Source organism: Thalassophryne amazonica, chromosome 12 (genome assembly GCF_902500255.1).
Source record: "Thalassophryne amazonica chromosome 12, fThaAma1.1, whole genome shotgun sequence".
NCBI classification, from domain to species: domain Eukaryota; kingdom Metazoa; phylum Chordata; class Actinopteri; order Batrachoidiformes; family Batrachoididae; genus Thalassophryne; species Thalassophryne amazonica.
This window is the reverse complement of record NC_047114.1, coordinates 64,242,011-64,263,416: the sequence shown is the minus strand read 5'-3', so window position 1 is coordinate 64,263,416 and position 21,406 is coordinate 64,242,011. Positions and strand designations below refer to the sequence as shown.

The following is a 21,406-nucleotide window of genomic DNA, read 5'->3' as shown; positions in this document are numbered from 1 at the left end:
TCAATATTCCACATTAGTTTACTAATTTAAGGAAAATGACCACAAATATAATGAAAGCTGTCAGACTTCATGACCTCATCATGACACCACTTACACCAATCAATCACAAATATTTTGCTGATCAATATAAACTTCAGATCATCTTTCTAGCACCATTAGTGGTGGAGATCCAGCATATAATATGTTTTTTGCATCATGTTTTTGTTGAGCTTGAGCTTTGTTCGATCATCTCCAATTGGTAATATTCCTACCAAGTTTGGTGAAAATTTTTCCAATTTACCTGGTGGTGCTGTACTAAGTGGTTTTAACCCTTCATCACTTTGGGTCACTTTAGTGGGTATCATCCCTTCTTCTGCTATTCCACTTGGTGCTTGGGTTCCTCTCTCCTCATCAGTACCTGATAGATAACTCCAAGGCTTCCAAATGGATTTGACCGTCTTTACCATAATCTAAAAACATGTGGAAAAACGATCACAATTAGACATAGTTGCATTATTGACAGGAAAATAAAATAATTTTCATTCTGTTTCAAATTCACTCTCTTCAAATCAAAGGTTGCAAATATAAAGCAGATAGCAGACACCCCTTTCTTGAACAATAACAATGTATAAACTAATTTAAAGGGACTATGAAAAATTTAGACATTGTTCTCGTAAGCAGCATCTCAGATCAAAACACAGGCTTCTCTTCAGCCACTCGTACCCAACCCTCCCCTGAATTGAGGAGAAAGAGTGCCATTTGGAACCCTTTACCAACTCAAAGGACTCATCCATCTGGAAAAAGCAAGACCTTTACTGATTGTAACCAAACCGCGTTCTTCCTCTTGGTCAACCTCTTAGACTCTGAACCTCCCATTCTTGGGAGTGTGTTTTTTGTTTTTTTTTGTTTTTGGAAAGTCACTGCTATCCCCCATCTTGATCTATGAGAGTAGACACTGCTGACTCTTTGTAAACATGGAGAGAGACAAAAGTTTTAAAGGGTCAGTTTTACAGCAAAGATCAGATTTTATATAACGACTGTGTAATATCTCAAAATGTTTCTAGCACCATAATCTGATTTTGCACTATCAACTACGTCTACATTACCTTTTGTGCTTTATTACATGCACAACTGTGCAATTCATCCTGTGCAATAATTTTACCATATCTATACATACTTATACTACTATATTCTATTTTTCACGTTATCTGTTCACATCAGTATTTATGCACCCACCAGCAAATATCGCAGTATACTTTAGTCACCTTTCTTTAATGTAAATATTTTTCTTTTTCTTTACTACTGTACGACTCTTGCTGCTGCAACAAGTGATTTTCCCCACTATGGGATAAATAAAGGTAATCTTATCTTATCTTATCTTATCTGAATAGATCCTTGTCATTTGATTGGTGGTTTGTATGTCACGTGATATCAATCATTTGTCCCATTTGCCATTGTGCTTCATTTAGCATGCAAATTTGGTTCCATGTGATGATATTCCATATGCAATATTCGCTGGGACGTATCTAGCTAAAGTAGAACCGCTGTTGGATGAGGAGATCAACAAATTTCTGTCGCAAATTTTCACTGGACTGAGAAAAGCAGAAGAAGTACATGAAGACATCAGTGCAAGGTATCAGCTACAGGGTACATCGTCGGGATTGTTTTTGAACTATCTGACTGTTTTTGCAAGTTGTCTGAGAACAATTTTGGATTGGATTGGACTGCTATTTGAAATTTGTGTTGGAGTGTTTGGAAATGACATCAAATGGCCAGTGACACACACCAAAATGTAAGTCCCTTTTCTCTTGTTTATAAATTAATAAAATATCAAATTTTTAGGCGTTATATAAAACAAATAATGAGTTCATTTGTTCAGTGGTACGAATATGGAATATTCCATCTTTTACCTCATTAAATATTCATACCATTTCACTCAGAAACATTCATTATTTGTATAACACTACACACAGAGGATGCACAAGATGACATTACTCTACCACATCTTTATGTAAACAGAAAATAGTTGTTGGCTGTTGTATAACTGTTTAAAATGCCATTTAAAGTTCCTTTAACCCACAAAGGAACAATTAAACACTGTTCTCACAGTCATTCTGCACTTCAGGACCCAATGTGTTGGTTCTTTTTCTAGCTTCTTGCATTTTATTTTTCATTTTGTTCATGGTCACAGCTGTAGCCTAGCATCTTAAAGAGGTACATCTAGATGAAGTGAGGCAATTTCGGCTTCTGATGTATCAGATAAACTCCATGGTGTTTTTGCTGTCACAGTGGCACTGTCACAGATGGATTACGTGAACACAACTGCATTTGCATCATTTATAAATCATGTCAAAGACTGCATGGAAGTAGAAAATAGTGTGATTGATTTGACACCAGAAGCAGATGCACCAGAGGCTGACGGAGCCAGTTTTGGGTAAAAGCACTAAAACTAATAATAGCAGACTAACCTTCTTCATAACAGTAGTAGGGGACACAGGTGGCCGGAGAAACTCCTCTGACTCAGGACCAGGTTCTAGTGGGTCTCCCCATTTGAAGGAGCTCTGTTCTGAGCTTATCTGGAGAGTCACATACATCCCTGAAGACTCTGAAGACCAAGGATCTGAAGCTGGAGATGCAATGCATTTAAGTGATTCGTGTTCTGCTCTCGTGCATCTATAACAAAACAGATTGTTGCCTCAAGCATCATTAAGCCTTACAAGCATCAGCAATGTGCTGGGTGACATCTTCGTCCAAGTCAACCAATCCTGTCCAGTTAGAAGGTGAAAGATCACTGCTAACTAAAGAACCTGCAAAGATGTGTGTGCAAAGAACATCATATTTATGCTCATTATCGTATTATTGTTCCCTGAATGAATGATTGATGGATGAATGTTCTCAAATATATAACCTCTGGTAGTGGTGCTTTGCTCTGTGGTGAGGTCAGAACTCTCTGTCTTTGCAGGGTAGACATCAGTTGCACCTGTGAGGTAGCTCCAGGGCTTCCACAGGGAAGTGTAGATCTGAGAGATGGAGCCTGGGTTCTTCACTTTACCTAGAGTCCAGTAACAGACATTTGCTGTTAGCATAGTATAGTCCCTTTAGGTTTACAATCAGTCAATTTTGGTCTCGGTCACAACAGAACATAAAATCCTTAAAGTGAGCATCCAAGCCCAAGCGATCTTGTTATTTTATACTTAAATCCATCTCCACTTCTTTGCCTTGCTGCTTCAGTCACATGTTACAGACACATGACAGAAGAATAGATCAGAAATAAGTGTTTCCATAGCTACTAACATGGTCAAAGAATCTACCTTCATATGTCTACTTTAATAGCAGTAAGGGATCCACGACAACAGCAGCACTTATTTTATGAGTCACATTTTTTTCCTAATTTTTTTTAATAATGAGAAATGTGTTCACATTGACCCTGAAGGGCGATTTTACTGATTGTCAGTAGATATTTAAAATAATTAAGTTCATGTTGTGAGCTCTGAGTCATATTGGGATGAGGAAAGCTTACATATAAACATTTACAAAATGACTGTAAGCCTGATCCCATCAGATCTCAGAAGCTAAGCAGTGTGGCATCTGTTTAGTACTTGGATGGGAGCCCTCTTTGGAACACCAGCGGCTGTGTGTGTTTCTTCGGGTAAAACTGGAGTTGCATCAGGAAGGGCATCCGGCGTAAAACTTGTGCCAAATACCTATGCGGATCTGCTGTATCCGCTGTGGCGACTCCGACCCACATCGGGAGCAGCTGAAATGACAACACACACACTTAAATGATTCTGTGAACAATTTAGAGGTCAGGAAGAACATAATTCTGAAACCATTGTTTTGCTTTTTGTCTCTCAGTAAGCTGAGTCATTTATAGGTGAACAGTTATGTGAAAGGAATATATTTGTTTTATATCCAGTATTGTCGCGCAAGTAACTGAAATTATAATTTATATTGAGAATAGTTTATGGTGGAGCACAGTTTCACAAAATGTGATGACTTATCATTACCTTAAGTGTTGTTTACTTAAAATAGCATGGAGACTTTGATAGAAGTACTGTAGCAATTGAGTAGACGAACATTTTCAAAATTACTGTGAAGCTGTGACCCATCATGATTCACAAAAGTGAATAATTAGATTGTAATCCAATATGCGTCCATTACTTTCAGTTTACAGAAAGATTTGGTTTTTATTTTGTTACTATATCTTGAAATTAATCATTTCTGCTTGAATGCGTATTTACAGGCTGAAATTAAAATATAACGCATGTTGTTTTCTGTTTTGGGGTTAAACTCTGATAAGACTGAAATGATGGTTCTTGGTCCAGCGAGACATTGGCATCAGTTTGACCAGCTGGTGCTCGGCCTGGGTTTGTGTGCCATACAGTACATCATACGGACAAAGTGAGGACCCTTGGGGTAATTTTTGATCCCACGTTGTCTTTTGACCTCCACATTAGGGATGTTACTAGGACTGTTTTTTCCCATCTGCTAAATATAGCGAGGATCCGCCCCATCCTGTCTATGGCTGATGCTGAGACCCTGATTCATGCTTTTGTTTCTTCTAGACTAGATTATTGTAATGTTCTATTTTCAGGATTACCGCAGTCCAGCATTAGGGGTCTTCAGCTGGTTCAGAACGCTGCTGCCAGACTTTTGACACATAGCAGAAGGTCTGAACATATCGCACCCATTTTGGCATCTTTACACTGGCTCCCTGTCTCTGTGAGAGCAGATTTTAAGGTTTTGTTATTGACTTATAAAGTTGTTCATGGACTGGCACCGTCTCATCTGGCTGATCTGGTGGAACCTTACGTGCCGGCCCAGGCTTTGCAGTCATAGGATGCAGGACTTCTCTGTGTTCCCAGGGTGAAGAATAAGTCAGCAGGTCAAAGAGTTTTTTCTTATCATGCACCCACGCTGTGGAACGGTCTTCCTGCGACTGTGAGGCAGTCGGAGTCCGTGGACATTTTTAAGTCAAGACTTAAAACCTATTTTTATTCTCTTTCTTATGAATATTTTTATTTTTTATCTGTTTTATTCTTTTACTTCTGTTTTTAATTATGTATTTGAATTTTGTATTCATTTTTAATTATTTATTTAATTTTTATATTGAATTGTTCTGTGTGAGGTGCCTTGAGATGGCTTTTGTTGTGATTTGGCGCATTATAAGATGATTAAATTGAAAGTGACTTGTGAAGTGATTACATTGTCCTGAGCAGGCAGTGACTGAGAGCAGCTATGCGTAGTAATTGAGCGGTGGAAGATATGCAAAGCACCATGCCGAGGCACACAGCTCTGCTCATTGCTCTGGCCAAAACACCACGGAGGTTTGCGCTGTATGTATGGTTATATATGAGTATGTATATGTGTATCTGTTGCATACTGTTACCAGACTTATTATTGTTATTATTTTATTATTTTATTATTATTATCAATCAATCAATCAATTTTATTTATATAGCGCCAAATCACAACAAACAGTTGCCCCAAGGCGCTTTATATTGTAAGGCAAGGCCATACAATAATTACGTAAAAACGCCAACGGTCAAAACGACCCCCTGTGAGCAAGCACTTGGCGACAGTGGGAAGGAAAAACTCCCTTTTAACAGGAAGAAACCTCCAGCAGAGGTTTATGTTATTGTTACTATGTCCTTAGTGTATCTTGAAATAAATACTGTCCATCTGAGTGTGGATTGGGAGGTTCAATTATTGTGATGATGCCACGCTACAATGTAAACTAAAATTAAAATACAATGCAGACTGTGTTATTAGTGAAGTGAGCACAGGGTCAGTGTGTGCTCACTGTTAGCTGACCTCTTTACATCTTCTATACATCCATATTCCCATGGAAAGCATGCCGCACAAATTTTTTCAGATGTTCACGGATTATATTTCAGATGTGTAATGTGTTGTTATAACCACAGACATTACTACATATGCACACAGTACTGTTGTGAGTCACTTAGTGCTGTATTCAATACCACTTGTAAGCAGCACTGATCTGGTGATAATTGTGTGACGTGCAACTTTACACTGCTGTTGTGGACAATCTGACCCGATTACCTTATATGTGGAATGTGGACATCAGTTGGGGCCAAAAATTGGCAATGGGAAAGATGCTTAAGTGGAAAAAAATGTTTTACTGGAATATATTTATTAGTTGGGTTTTACTGAAATATGTTAAAAGCCAGGTTCATACAACCCCTGGCAATAATTATGGAATCACCGGCCTCGGAAGATGTTCATTCAGTTGTTTAATTTTGTAGAAAAAAAGCAGATCATAGACATGACACAAAACTAAAGTCATTTCAAATGGCAACTTTCTGGCTTTAAGAAACACTATAAGAAATCAGGAAAAAAATTGTGGCAGTCAATCAATCAATCAATCAATTTTTTTATATAGCGCCAAATCACAACAAACAGTTGCCCCAAGGCGCTTTATATTGTAAGGCAAGGCCATACAATAATTACGTAAAACCCCAACGGTCAAAACGACCCCCTGTGAGCAAGCACTTGGCTACAGTGGGAAGGAAAAACTCCCTTTTAACAGGAAGAAACCTCCAGCAGAACCAGATGTCCTAGCTTTACGGAGGGCTTTTTTATAGAGCAACAGACTCTTTTTCCAGGCTAAGTGAAGATCTTCTAAATTAGTGAGACGCCATTTCCTCTCCAACTTACGGGTTATCTGCTTTAAGCTGCGAGTTTGTGAGTTATACCACGGAGTCAGGCACTTCTGATTTAAGGCTCTCTTTTTCAGAGGAGCTACAGCATCCAAAGTTGTCCTCAATGAGGATATAAAACTACTGATGAGATAATCTATCTCACTCACAGAGTTTAGGTAGCTACTCTGCCCTGTGTTGGTATATGGCATTGGAGAACATAAAGAAGGAATCATATCCTTAAACCTAGTTACAGTGCTTTCTGAAAGACTTCTACTGTAATGAAACTTATTCCCCACTGCTGGGTAGTCCATCAGAGTAAATGTAAATGTTATTAAGAAATGATCAGACAGAAGGGGGTTTTCAGGGAATACTGTTAAGTCTTCAATTTCCATACCATAAGTCAGAACAAGATCTAAGATATGATTAAAGTGGTGGGTGGACTCATTTACATTTTGAGGAAAGCCAATCGAGTCTAACAATAGATTAAATGCAGTGTTGAGGCTGTCATTCTCAGCATCTGTGTGGATGTTAAAATCGCCCACTATAATTATCTTATCTGAGCTAAGCACTAAGTCAGACAAAAGGTCCGAAAATTCACAGAGAAACTCACAGTAACGACCAGGAGGACGATAGATAACGACAAATAAAACTGGTTTTTGGGACTTCCAATTTGGATGGACAAGACTAAGAGTCAAGCTTTCAAATGAATTAAAGCTCTGTCTGGGTTTTTGATTAATTAATAAGCTGGAGTGGAAGATTGCTGCTAATCCTCCGCCTCGGCCCGTGCTACGAGCGTTCTGGCAGTTAGTGTGACTCGGGGGTGTTGACTCATTTAAACTAACATATTCATCCTGCTGTAACCAGGTTTCTGTAAGGCAGAATAAATCAATATGTTGATCAATTATTATATCATTTACTAACAGGGACTTAGAAGAGAGAGATCTAATGTTTAATAGACCACATTTAACTGTTTTAGTCTGTGGTGCTGGCTGTGGCTGTTTATGCTTAAATAGATTTTTGCTGGTTATTCATGGTCTGGGAGTAGGCACCGTCTCTACGGGGATGGGGTAATGAGGGGATGGCAGGGGGAGAGAAGCTGCAGAGATGTGTGTAAGACTACAACTCTGCAAATTATGGAATCACCCTGTAAATTTTCATCCCCAAAACTAACACCTGCATCAAATCAGATCTGCTCGTTAGTCTGCATCTAAAAAGGAGTGATAACACCTTGGAGAGCTGTTGCACCAAGTGGACTGACATGAATCATGGCTCCAACATGAGAGATGTCAATTGAAACAAAGGAGAGGATTATCAAACTCCTAAAAGAGGGTAAATCATCACACAATGTTGCAAAAGATGTTGGTTGTTCACAGTCAGCTGTGTCTAAACTCTGGACCAAATACAAACAACATGGGAATGTTGTTAAAGGCAAACATACTGGTAAACCAAGGAAGACATCAAAGCGTCAAGACAGAAAACTTAAAGCAATATGTCTCAAAAATCGAAAATGCACAACAAAACAAATGAATGGGAGTCAACGTCTGTGACCAAACTGTAAGAAACCGCCTAAAGGAAATGGGATTTACATACAGAAAAGCTAAACGAAAGCCATCATTAACATCTAAACAGAAAAAAAAAACAAGGTTACAATGGGCTAAGGAAAAGCAATCGTGGACTGTGGATGACTGGATGAAAGTCATATTCAGTGATGAATCTCGAATCTGCACTGGGCAAGGTGATGATGCTGGAACTTTTGTTTGGTGCCGTTCCAATGAGATTTATAAAGATGACTGCCTGAAGAGAACATGTAAATTTCCACAGTCATTGATGATATCGGGCTGCATGTCAGGTAAAGGCACTGGGGAGATGGCTGTCATTACATCATCAATAAATGCACAAGTTTACGTTGATATTTTGGACACTTTTCTTATCCCATCAATTGAAAGGATGTTTGGGGATGATGAAATCATTTTTCAAGATGATAATGCATCTTGCCATAGAGCAAAAACTGTGAAAACATTCCTTGCAAAAAGACACATAGGGTCAATGTCATGGCCTGCAAATCTTAATCCAATTAAAAATCTTTGGTGGAAGTTGAAGAAAATGGTCCATGACAAGGCTCCAACCTGCAAAGCTGATCTGGCAACAGCAATCAGAGAAAGTTGGAGCCAGATTGATGAAGAGTACTGTTTGTCACTCATTAAGTCCATGCCTGAGAGACTGCAATCTGTTATAAAAGCCAGAGGTGGTGCAACAAAATACTAGTGATGTGTTGGAGCGTTCTTTTGTTTTTCATGATTCCATAATTTTTTCCTCAGAATTGAGTGATTCCATATTTTTTTCCCCTCTGCTTGGTCTAAAAAGTAACCGTTACTGACTGCCACAATTTTGTTTCCTGATTTCTTATAGTGTTTCTTAAAGCCAGAAAGTTGCCATTTGAAATTACTTTAGTTTTGTGTCATGTCTGTGATCTGCTTTTTTTCTACAAAATTAAACAACTGAATGAACATCCTCCGAGGCCGGTGATTCCATAATTTTTGCCAGGGGTTGTACACCTTCAGAGTTATTGGAAATTTTCTATGCGAGCCAGAACTGAACTTGGGACACCTTAAACATTAGTCAAATACTTTGCCACTGCTACATTTTGGTTGTCAATAGGCAGAAATGGTTCAGAACTACATGAATATGTTTGGTCAACATTATAACAGCATTGCTGGGAGTCCACTGAATGACACTGTGGCAATGTTAAACCTCAACCAAATTACAATGTGACATTTATATAGTGTGGAGTTGTTATCCAACATAATTAAATTGCAGTCTGGTCATACCTCTGTAGCAGTAAGCATCATAAAGGGTAGTGATATTATCAGCCGTGCTGTTGGGTGTTATTGTATGGACTCCCGACTGCGTCTTGCCACAGTCTGGGTGAGGCTGTGTCACAGGGTAACGAACACTGCCGTCAGACAACCAGCCTGGGGCACAGCTGTCCAGGCCAGCCCTCCATGCCAAATAAAGCTGCCCTACAGTGGCCAGCTGGCCCCCGAGGGACACACAGCGGTCCGAGGCTGAGGACAGTGACAGCCTGCCTGGAACAGAGGAGTGGAACACCTCACCTGGAAAAAGCAGACATGGAAAAAGGTTCATCAGGACAGAACCTGATTTCAGGTAGCTATGTGTGATCACTACATATTAAGGCTTTGAAACTGCACAAAATGGGGTGTAATTATAGCAGCGCTTAATGTGGTAGCAGGATATGATGCAATCATCAGAGTAAAAGAGAAAAGTGGTGGGACTTTTAGTGCGTGTGCATGTGCGTGAGTGTATACCATCCAGTTCGCCTGCAAAACAGTACACATCAAACAGCTCATTTGGGTCCATCTTCCCATAATTCCTCACTCCAGGGGCATATTCCTTGTGTCCATGGCAACCAATCTCTGGCAACTGGACAGAATAGCTGTGGAGGTAATCATGAGGATTCATAAATGGAATTCCTATGGATATCTTATAAAACAGATCTGCACCAAACGGACATATAAACTATATTTTATTAAGGCATTCTATTTCTTATGTGCTTTTCACTGATTTCTAAGACCAAGTGACTTAAATAAAATATAAAATTAGCATTGGCTAGAGTGCATAACCTACAGTGGCCCAGTCAGGTCAACACGAATGCAAAAGCCACAATGTGCTGTGGGTTAATTTGCATTTGTTCTGTGAGTTTTGCATTCATGTGGCTTTTGCATTTGAGTTGTGACTTTTATTCGTGCTGCAGGTTTTGAATTTGTGTTGTGGCTTTTGCACTTGCATTGTGGCTTTTGTATTCATGTTATGAGTTTTGGATTCGCATTTGTTTGTATTCATGTTGATCTGTCTGGACAACTGTACATATCTCTGCCAAGTACCATCTATGTCTCCGTACAAAACAAACCGAACTTCTCTGCATTAGGCAGGATTCTGTTTAAAAAAAATTGTGTCAGTGTTTAAATTTTTGATGGAAAAATGAAACATCTCTGGATCTAAAATCTAATGGACATTCTCTCTGAGGAGAACTGATATTTTCTACCAAGTTTTATGAAAATCATTTTATTTAATATCCAGTAATCCTGCAGCAGACAGATGAACAGACGGATGCACAAACATAACCTCTGTCACACGGGCAGCAGCAACACAATCCTGAAGTAGATTAGTTGACAAAACAGAATTGAATGTTCACTGAAAGAGAAGATCCAAACAAAGAGAGGAGAAGCAGCAAATAGACAATAACTAAATGGCTTTGTATTAAAGAATTAGCAGAACAGTCTATTTTCATGAAACATTTGGAGTAAATATACAAAAAAAGCAAAGCACAAAAATGTGTACTTTCAGCCAACTTTGTACAACTTCGGGGAGGTGATGGTCTAGTGGTTAATGTGTTGGGCTTGAGTCCAGAAGATCATGGGTTCAAATCCCCGCCTGACTGGAAAATCACTAAGGGCCCTTGGGCAAGGCCTTTAATCCCCTATTGCTCCCGGTGTGTAGTGAGCACCTTGTATGGCAGCACCCTGACATCGGGGTGAATGTGAGGCATGATTGTAAAGCGCTTTGAGCGTCTGATGCAGATGGAAAAGCGCTATATAAATGCAGTCCATTTACCATTTTACCATTTACATAGTATCCCATGTATTTCTCCACTGGGAGGCGGTGATGACATGACAAATGACAACATGGTGGATCATCTGATCAAGAAAAAAATGCAGTAAGTAATGTTTTATTTATTACTATTATTATTATTATTATTATTATTATAACCCAAATGTAACTCTAACCTCAACCAAAATGCAAACATGCATTTCTGAATGTTAAATGTGAAATGTGCATTATGGAGACATGCAGAAATTCGTAGGCATAAGCATGAAATATGATGCTTAACGTTTCATATATCATATGAAAAGTGTCCTGAGAATATGTGTGATAGTACAGCAATTGTGGCAGCACAGGAGGACTAACTGCAGCTAGTGAGTCATCTCACCGGACAGTCTGGTCCTCCAGCCAGCCGGCTGCACAGCTGCCAAAGCCGTCATAGTACGCCGCCCACAGCTGTGCGGCGGTGGCGATCTGAGCCGAGTTCTCCTCGCAGACCCTCTTAGCATCCATAAATGAGAGTGCATATCGGATGCTGGGAGACTGGTAGTGGAATACCACACCTACAAACACAGGAACAGGTGAAGAACGGTTTGACTTTCAAAATCAATAGATCAGTGGACTATACAGTGGAACAGGTAACTGTAACAACTGCTCATTTCTGGAAACAAGCACCAAAATTGGCACACATACTCCTTGGACATTACACTTTTGATAAAAACCAACTGGCCACTTGAATTTTCAATAGGTGACCAAGTAGGGGACAATTGAAGAATTACACAGGAGTCAAAATTTTAAAAGGATCCAGTCATATTGAAAACTACACCACATTATTTGTTTGATCATAAAGATTCCAAAAAGGTATAGTTTGGACTGTCTGTGACTGTATGTTCTGGAGTTATGGGGTAAAAACAGCAAAAATGGTGATAAAGGTCAGTTTCAATTTGTACAGGGGTCAAAAGTTAAAGTTGCTCCAATTTCGATAAAAAAAAAGTGATGCAAATTATTAGGTGAGCTAATAGGATTAATGGAATAGTTTTGACTGTTGAAGGCTGGGCCTTCAAAGTAAAGGTAAAAAAATGTCGACGCCCTCTGGATTGTATGACATGTGACATATGTGAATGAATGAATGAATGAATTTATTCATCTCACTCACAGACTCAACAAAAAAACTCATTAAAAACAGTTTCACAGCTTTGTGCGGACAAAAGGGTGTAGGGAGAAGCAAAAGCTTATAAACACCCACCCCTTTTTATATGTTGCCCCGTAACATGATAACTAAGCATGAAACATGGTGCAAACTATTCCTTTTTAAAAACCCCATAACTCAACCAATTTTGTGAAATTCATACTGTTTTGTGCAGCATTTTAGCTTCCATAATGTGGTGCTACAAAATCTCCCTCAGTCGTTGCCGCACTTACCAGAGACCACCAGGAGCACCGTGTCTCTCTCGTGGTCATTATTCATGACAACCTGACAGTGGTAAGTGCCCGAGTCGTTGGTACGGAGACCGGAGATCTCCATGGTGGCATTCAGGGAATTGGCAGCATATCCTGGCAGACTGACGCGGCCGCTGAAAGCCTTATTCACCTTGATTACATCACCTTTGGCAGACAAAGAGAGGTTTTTTCTTCAGCCAACTGTCAATTGACATCACACTTTAGAAACAGAGAACAAACTTTACACAAGTCCAACACAGGGAGGTTTGAATAAAATCTATTAAACACCTGTAATATATAAAGAAAACTGCTCGACTGGCTATGATTAAGCTTACTGGCCTGCACCTGCATGCACAAATTGCTCAAATGGTTTCACTGAGGCAGATTTGGAGAGTTCTAAAGGCACTTCAGTGCAAATCTTCCACTAAAGAGGTTTTACTCTTTAAACTGTAGCAGGTGGTGCTGTAAAATAAGTTGGGATCTTTGTAACTATTTTTATTGTGCCAGCTTCACAGTCATTCAAGCATTCGTCTATTTTCTGAACCGTTTATTCCAGTCAAGGATCACAGGCATCCCAGCAGTCACTGGGTGAGAGGCAGGGTACATGCTAGAGAAGCCGCCAGTCAATTGCAGGGCTGATACATTGGAATCAGAATCGAATTTATTGCCAAGTAAGTTCTCACATACAAGGAATTTGATCTGGTGTCATTGTTGCATAAACAACAATAAAAAGAATAGCAAAAAATACTTCTGTAAGAAGTAAAGGAGTCAAATAGACAAATTGGCAAAACTATGTTCACTGTCAAATAAAGAAAGTGGAATGGGGCTGTGCAAAAGCATGCAGATGTACAGTACCTTTCAGTGCAGAGATGATCGATCTGTACTTTGTGGGAGTTGCGGGGGTGCAGGGTAAATGGGGATCTCTGACATTATTTATAAGTTTAGCTGCAGATGGAAAGAAGCTGTTTTCGTCTGCCAGAGGGGAAGGTGACAAACAACATGCTCACTCACACCTACAATCCATTTAGAGTCACCAATTCACCTGCATGTTTTTGGAAGTGAGAGGGCGCTGAAGCACCTTGAGGAAACCCACATAAACATCTCTGCACAGAAAGGATCCGGTTGATAGCAAACCTGGGACTTTCTAGCTGCAGAGCAACCGTACTAACTTCTAATCCAAACTGCTGCCTGCTTCTCTTCATGATTGATGTACATTAAGTCCAGGACATATTTAGTGACTTGCAAATGTTCATGTATCCATCCCCTAACTTGTCCAAAAGAAAATTGGCTGTAAACATGATGATTTGTATTAATAGTCTTCATATTTAGTTTGTCCAATTGTTTGGGATCTGAAAATGGAGCATGAAAACGCATAAAAACTGCTATTCCCAAATGATTAAAGCAACATTTTTGTTAAACCTCTTGATTTAAATGTGAAAGTCTACACTGTGATGTTTAATTTCAATTCCATTGCAGTGGTATACAGAAGCAAAATGACAAATAAACAAACAAACACAAACAAACCCTCTCCCACTCCAAAAAAGCCACTGTCAAAATACTCATGGAAACATTACTTAACAGCCACTGCATCAAGGGCAGAGTTAAGTGCACATAGGCCCCTGTGCAGCACTTATCTGTGGGCTTTTACAATCCCATGATAATCACAGAAGCAAACAACACTACCTACTACTTTAAACACTTTTTTCTTTTACAAATATGTGAAACTGTTTTAATAAAATATGTTTTCAGGGTGTACCCTGTAGCATTGTATATGATGTATAGTTTTGATTGAATATACATGAAAATATAGCGTTCTCGGGTGTGTCGGGTGTGATTGCTATTAGCAATCAATGGTATGTGTTATTGGATGTTATAACACCTGAATAGATTCTTGTCATTTGATTGGTGGTTTGTATGCCACGTGACATGGATTATTCGTACCATTTGCCATTGTGGTCCATTTACTGCTATTTAGCTTCAATTTTGGCACTATACATTTTGTGCGATTACACACCGTGACCATCGGGCGCACACATTAGTGGCAATAACAGCAAACATGGTGGGGTTTGTTTTGGTGACAGATGACAATTTGAACAAGCTTATTATTATTATTACTATTATTATCAGTATGCCATAATCTTTCTGAAGGTATTTGCAGTATTCGTTGGGACATCTGTAGCTGAAGTAAAAGAGCTGTCGGATGAAGAACTCGGCCAGTTGCTGTCCCAACTTTTTGTTGGACTGAGGAAAGCAGATGGCAGTCTGTACATGAAGAAGTCAGTGCACAGCATCAGATACGGACTACATCGTCAGGATTGTTTTTGAACTATCTGACTGTTTTTGCAAGTTGACAGAACAAGTTTGGATTGGTATTTAAAGTTTGTATTGGACTATTTGGAGCCTCTTGACCTCACAGTACCAGCAACGCACACCAAAATTTAAGTCTCTTTTCTCTTGTTTATAAATTAATTAAATATTATATGAGAAGGATCTATTTTAGATGTTATATAAAACAAATAATGATTGTTTTTTCATTTGTGTAGTGGAAAGAGTATTTCATTGGGTGAAAGGTGGAACATTCCATCTTTCAACAAATGAAATATTTTTACCATTGCACTCGTAAACATCCATTTATTTGTATGCTAGTGCTAGAGTTTCATCTCATATGTATTATTCATGCTACTGCAACTGTATGAACTTGTTTTGTTTTTTTTTGTTGGTTTTTTTTTGCATTTCCAAAATGTAGCCGTTCTCGCAAATCAGAGCTTTATTAATCAACAGAATTTTTTTCCAGAAACATTTGAGGCCCTGTGCTAGTTGGGGCCCCTGGTGTGTGTATATATATATATATATATATCCTAAACAAACAAAGCCTCTGCCTGCACACTGTAAAGCACATTTAAAAAAAATTGAAAAATTGAAAAAACAGCTCAACCTTTAGCAGAAAGTACAATCTGCTCCACAGGTCCGCCCTGTCCGCCTGGTGCTGGTTGAATGATGTGAGTCCACATGACGCGGGGAGGTTGGTCAGTAGAACTGGACTGGAGGGTGAACGCACATGGAAGGATGGCTTTGCCTGCAAGAGATTCTTTTACTGCTGGATGAGTGACCTTACGCATGTTCACTATGGAGGAGGCAGCACCTGAATAAGAACAGACAAAGCAGTGGAATCAATATATACACAGTGAACATATTTATCTGCAGTGGTTAAAGATTATTAGTACAAGTATTACTGGGAGAAGAGTATTCATTATCATTGTTGACAGACTTGAGTAAACTTACTTGGCAATTTTGATTGCCTTATTCTGTACAAAACAGCAAAGATGGTACTGCAATGTAAAGTATAAGATTTATCACCTGCTAACAAAACCTCAGGGATTCATTAAGACATTCATTCTCATATTTCCACACAAGGGCAATGAACTCATTTTATTGTTCGGAACACAACACACACAATAAATAAACAAAATAAACACAACATTGTCCCATTAAAAGCCTCTATGATACAAACACACATTCATTCGGACACAAAATGCAAAACACACACTGCACTGACCCCTGTGTGGCACACTGTGTTGAAAGAATATAACTAAAATTTTGCATATACAACATTCATTTCAAGTCTCAAAATGTAAAAAAAAAATCAAAAATCTCCACCACTGTGACTTTATACACGATTCTCGTCATCATATCAAGCTTCAAAAATTCATTATTTATTACATTTTCATGAAACATTGGATTTTTTTCATACCATTAAGGGTTCTTTTGAATTAATGTGCCCACAACTATAATAATGATTTCATCTGTTGTGAAAGTGTAGGTACACGGACCCACAACAGGGGGCGCAATGAACGGACAATGGAGAAAGGTGAATAACAAGTTTTACTGTTGTGAAAAGAGCACAACCAATACAACAATTAATAATTTGGAGTTTGAAGCCGAAATCTGCTGGTGTCGTGTGGGCAGGCTCGAAGGTAGGAGGCGTCCGTCCTAGTCGAACCGGAACCACCCAGATTTCCTCTGCCACCGAACCCCAGAAGTACTGGAACCGCCAAGTCCCGAATTCCCAGGTGGCCACTGCCTCCGCTCGTCGGATCCGGTACTGCTGGCGGGAAAGAGCACAAACACACAGGTATGGGTGCGACAGCACCCAGTAGACAGAGAGGGGAGAAACCGCCTCCACCTCTTGTTACAATGAAGCAGGAAAGGTGAGTACTTATCCAAGCAAGTAGCTTTCTGTAGTCAGCTGTCCTGAAAAGGTTTACCAAGGTTTATCAGAGTCTTCAATATGAGCTTGCAGAGAAGGTTACCTTAATCTCAAGGCGATATCTCGGCACTGAGGTGGAGACGCTGTCCTGCTGATATACCTCCGTCCTGAGTGCAGTCAGCTGTGTCCAGTAATGGGTGACAGCTGTCACCCTGGCAGCCTTCGTCGGCGGCAGCGCCCTCTGGTGCCTGGAGCCCGCACTCCAGGCAGGGCGCCCTCTGGTGGTGGTGGGCCAGCAGTACCTCCTCTTCAGCGGCCCACACAACAGGACCCCCCCCTCAACGGGCGCCTCCTGGCGCACGACCGGGCTTGTCCGGATGGCGTCGGTAGAAGTCGGCCAGGAGGGCCGGGTCCAGGATGAAGCCCTTCTTCACCCAGGAGCGCTCCTCGGGGCCGTACCCCTCCCAGTCCACCAGGTACTGAAAACCCCGGCCCATTCGACGGACATCGAGGAGCCGGCGCACGGTCCAAGCCGGTTCCCCGTCGATGATCCGGGCAGGAGGTGGTGCCGGACCCGGGGTGCAGAGGGGTGAGGTGTGATGGGGTTTTATCCGGGAGACGTGAAACACTGGGTGAATCCGCAGTGAGGCCGGAAGCTGAAGCCTCACTGCGGCGGGATTGATGACTTTGAGGACCTTGAAGGGACCGATGTATCGTTCTTGGAGCTTGGGGGAGTCCACTTGAAGGGGAATGTCCTTGGTGGACAACCACACTTCCTGCCCAGGACGATACGTGGGGGCCGGGGCCCGCCGCCGGTCTGCATGTTTCTTCGCCCTCGTCCGGGCCTTCAACAAAGCAGAGCGGGCAGCACGCCACACCCGACGGCACTTCCGTAGGTGGGCCTGGACCGAGGGCACACCGACCTCTCCCTCGACCACCGGAAACAAGGGGGGCTGATACCCCAAGCACACCTCAAACGGGGAGAGGCCGGTGGCTGATGACACTTGGCTGTTGTGGGCGTACTCGATCCAGGCCAGGTGGGTACTCCAGGCCGTCGGGTGCGCGGCTGTCACACAGCGTAGTGTCTGCTCCAATTCTTGGTTGGCCCGCTCTGCTTGCCCGTTGGTCTGGGGGTGGTACCCGGACGAAAGGCTGACCGAGGCCCCCAGTTCCCGGCAGAAGCTCCTCCAGACATGTGAGGTGAACTGGGGACCGCGATCGGAGACGATGTCTGATGGTATGCCATGCAGACGGACGACGTGGTGGACCAGGAGGTCCGCTGTCTCCTGGGCCGTAGGGAGCTTCGGGAGGGCCACGAAGTGGGCCGCCTTGGAGAAACGGTCCACTATCGTGAAGACGACGGTGTTTCCCTGGGACGGCGGGAGACCCGTGACGAAGTCCAGGCCGATGTGGGACCAGGGGCGATGAGGCACGGGCAGTGGCTGTAGCTGCCCTGAGGTCTTCTGGTGATTGGCCTTGCCCCTGGCGCAGGTGGTACAAGCCTGGACGTAGTCCCGGACGTCGGTCTCCAGGGATGCCCACCAGAAGCGTTGCCGGACGACTGCCACGGTCCTTCGCACCCCTGGGTGACAGGAGAGCTTAGAACCGTGACAGAAGTCTAGGACTGCGGCCCTGGCCTCTGGTGGGACGTATAGTTTGTTCTTTGGTCCGTTTCCGGGGTCCGGGACACGGGTCAGGGCCTCCCGGACGGTCTTCTCCACGTCCCAGGTGAGGGCGGCCACGATAGCGGACTCCGGGATGATGGGATCCGGGGGATCCGACGGTTCCGTTTTGACCTCATCTTCGTGCACCCGGGACAATGCATCCGATCTCTGGTTCTTGGTCCCGGGGCGGTAGGTAATCCGGAAGTCAAAACGGCCAAAGAACAATGACCAGCGGGCTTGCCTGGGGTTCAGACGCTTAGCGGTCCTGATGTACTCCAGGTTCCGATGGTCAGTGAAAACCGTGAATGGCACGGCTGTTCCCTCCAACAGATGTCTCCACTCTTCGAGGGCCTCTTTCACAGCAAGGAGTTCCCGATTGCCGACGTCATAGTTCCGTTCAGCGGGGGTCAACCTGCGGGAAAAATAGGCACACGGGTGAAGGACCTTATCGGTCTTCCCGCTCTGGGAGAGCACCGCTCCTATCCCTGAGTCCGAGGCATCCACTTCAACCACTAACTGGCGGCTAGGATCGGGCTGCACCAGAACTGGTGCAGACGAGAAGCGCCGTTTCAACTCCTTGAACGCGGCCTCGCACCGGTCCGACCAGGTGAAGGGAACTTTTGGAGAGGTCAGGGCTGTCAGGGGGCTAACTACCTGACTGTAGCCCTTGATGAACCTCCTGTAGAAATTAGCAAAGCCGAGGAACTGTTGCAGCTTCCTGCGGCTTGTGGGTTGGGGCCAGTCTCTCACCGCCGCAACCTTGGCCGGGTCCGGGGCGACGGAGTTAGAGGAGATGATAAACCCCAGGAAGGACAAAGAAGTGCGGTGGAACTCACACTTCTCGCCCTTCACAAACAGACGGTTCTCCAACAACCGCTGTAGGACCTGACGTACATGCTTGACATGGGTCTCAGGATCCGGAGAAAAGATGAGTATATCGTCTAGATATACGAAGACGAACCGGTGCAGGAAGTCCCGCAAGACATCGTTTACCAACGCTTGGAAGGTCGCGGGAGCATTAGTGAGACCGAACGGCATGACCAGGTACTCAAAATGACCTAAGGGGGTGTTAAATGCCGTCTTCCATTCGTCTCCCTTCCGAATCCGAACCAAATGGTACGCGTTCCTAAGATCCAGCTTGGTGAAGATTCTGGCTCCATGCAAGGGGGTGAACACTGAATCCAACAAGGGCAACGGGTATCGGTTGCGAACCGTGATCTCATTCAACCCCCTGTAATCAATGCATGGACGAAGTCCGCCATCTTTTTTACCCACAAAAAAGAAACCAGCGCCCATCGGTGAGGTGGAATTCCGGATCAACCCGGCGGCTAATGAGTCCCGGATGTAGGTCTCCATTGACTCACGCTCCGGCCGTGAGAGGTTGTACAGCCTACTGGACGGGAACTCACTGCCTGGAACCAAATCAATGGCACAATCGTACGGGCGGTGGGGAGGAAGCGTGAGAGCCAGATCCTTGCTGAACACGTCCGCAAGGTCATGGTACTCCGCTGGCACCGCCTTCAGATTGGGCGGGACTCGGACCTCCTCCTTAGCTTGGGAGCCGGGAGGAACCGAGGAACCGAGACACTCCCGATGGCAGGTTTCGCTCCACTGAACCACCACCCCGGACGGCCAATCAATCCGGGGATTGTGCTTAAGCATCCATGGAAATCCTAAAACCACACGGGAGGTGGCCTGAGTCACGAAGAACTCGATCACCTCCCGGTGGTTGCCTGACACCACCAGAGTTACTGGAGGTGTCTTGTGTGTGATTGGTGGGAGTAGGGAGCCATCTAGTGCTCGAACCTGCACAGGCGAGGTAAGAGCCACCAGAGGGAGCCCTATCTCCCTGGCCCATCTACTGTCTAGCAGATTCCCCTCAGAGCCCGTGTCCACCAGTGCTGGGGCCTTCAGGGTTGAATCCTCAAACAGGATCGTGACTGGGAGTCGTGTAGCAATGTGGGTATGTCCCACGTGAATGTTTTGGCCCACCCCTGGCCCAGTCTCTAAGGGCGGGCGTTTGGCGTTTGACCGCTCGGGGCAGTCTCTCACATGGTGCTCTATTGAACCACAAACAAGACACGCTCCGTGGGTCCATCTCCTTTGTGCATCTGGTGCCCTAAATGTTGCCCTACTCGTGTCCCTAGCTTCGTCAGTAGGGGGAGCTGTGACCCCACGGAGCGCAGGAACAGAGGAGCGTGGGGAGGGCGGAGCTCGATCGGACCCGGAAGGGAGAGGGACGACGCGTGCCTGGCCACGCCCTTCGCCTCGTTCCCGGCGGCGTTCTTCTAACCGGTTGTCAAGCCGTATGACCAGATCAATGAGCCCATCTAAATCCCGCGGTTCGTCTTTAGCCACCAGGTGCTCTTTTAGGACCAGAGACAATCCATTTACAAAGGCAGCGCGGAGGGCAGTGCTATTCCAGCCGGATCTCGCTGCCGCGATGCGGAAGGCGACTGCATAGGCAGCTGCGCTCCGACGTCCCTGTCGTATGGACAGTAATGCGGTTGAAGCGGACTCTCCTCTGTTGGGATGATCGAACACCGTTCTGAGCTCCCGTACAAACCCGGCGTATGACTGAAGGAGCCGTGAGTTCTGCTCCCAGAGCGCTGTAGCCCAAGCGCGTGCCTCCCCGCGAAGCAGATTTATCACATAAGCTACCCTGCTAGCATCAGCTGCGTACATCACGGGACGCTGAGCGAAGACGAGCGAAACATTGCATAAGGAAGTCCGCGCACGTCTCCACACAGCCGTCGTACGGTTCTGGAGGGCTTATGTATGCTTCTGGGGACGGAGGAAGGGACCGTTGAACGACCAGTGGAACGTTACTTTCA

General features: G+C 43.5%; 1 protein-coding gene across 2 annotated transcripts in view; it reads right to left on the bottom strand.

Moving 5' to 3' along the window:
- Positions 1 to 21,406, bottom strand: part of LOC117522553 (neurocan core protein-like) — a 126,855-nt gene that overhangs the window by 70,817 nt on the left and 34,632 nt on the right. The window contains exons 3-11 of one of the 2 annotated variants that reach the window (XM_034183990.1): positions 15,637 to 15,843; positions 12,684 to 12,866; positions 11,650 to 11,824; positions 9,968 to 10,095; positions 9,470 to 9,754; positions 2,888 to 3,031; positions 2,697 to 2,786; positions 2,448 to 2,605; positions 281 to 449 (exon numbers count right to left, since the gene is read on the bottom strand). In XM_034183990.1, coding sequence (XP_034039881.1) covers positions 281 to 449; positions 2,448 to 2,605; positions 2,697 to 2,786; positions 2,888 to 3,031; positions 9,470 to 9,754; positions 9,968 to 10,095; positions 11,650 to 11,824; positions 12,684 to 12,866; positions 15,637 to 15,843 — 1,539 coding nt within the window. The remainder of the gene's footprint in view (positions 1 to 280; positions 450 to 2,447; positions 2,606 to 2,696; positions 2,787 to 2,887; positions 3,032 to 9,469; positions 9,755 to 9,967; positions 10,096 to 11,649; positions 11,825 to 12,683; positions 12,867 to 15,636; positions 15,844 to 21,406) is intronic. The other variant, XM_034183991.1, reaches the window with a different exon arrangement.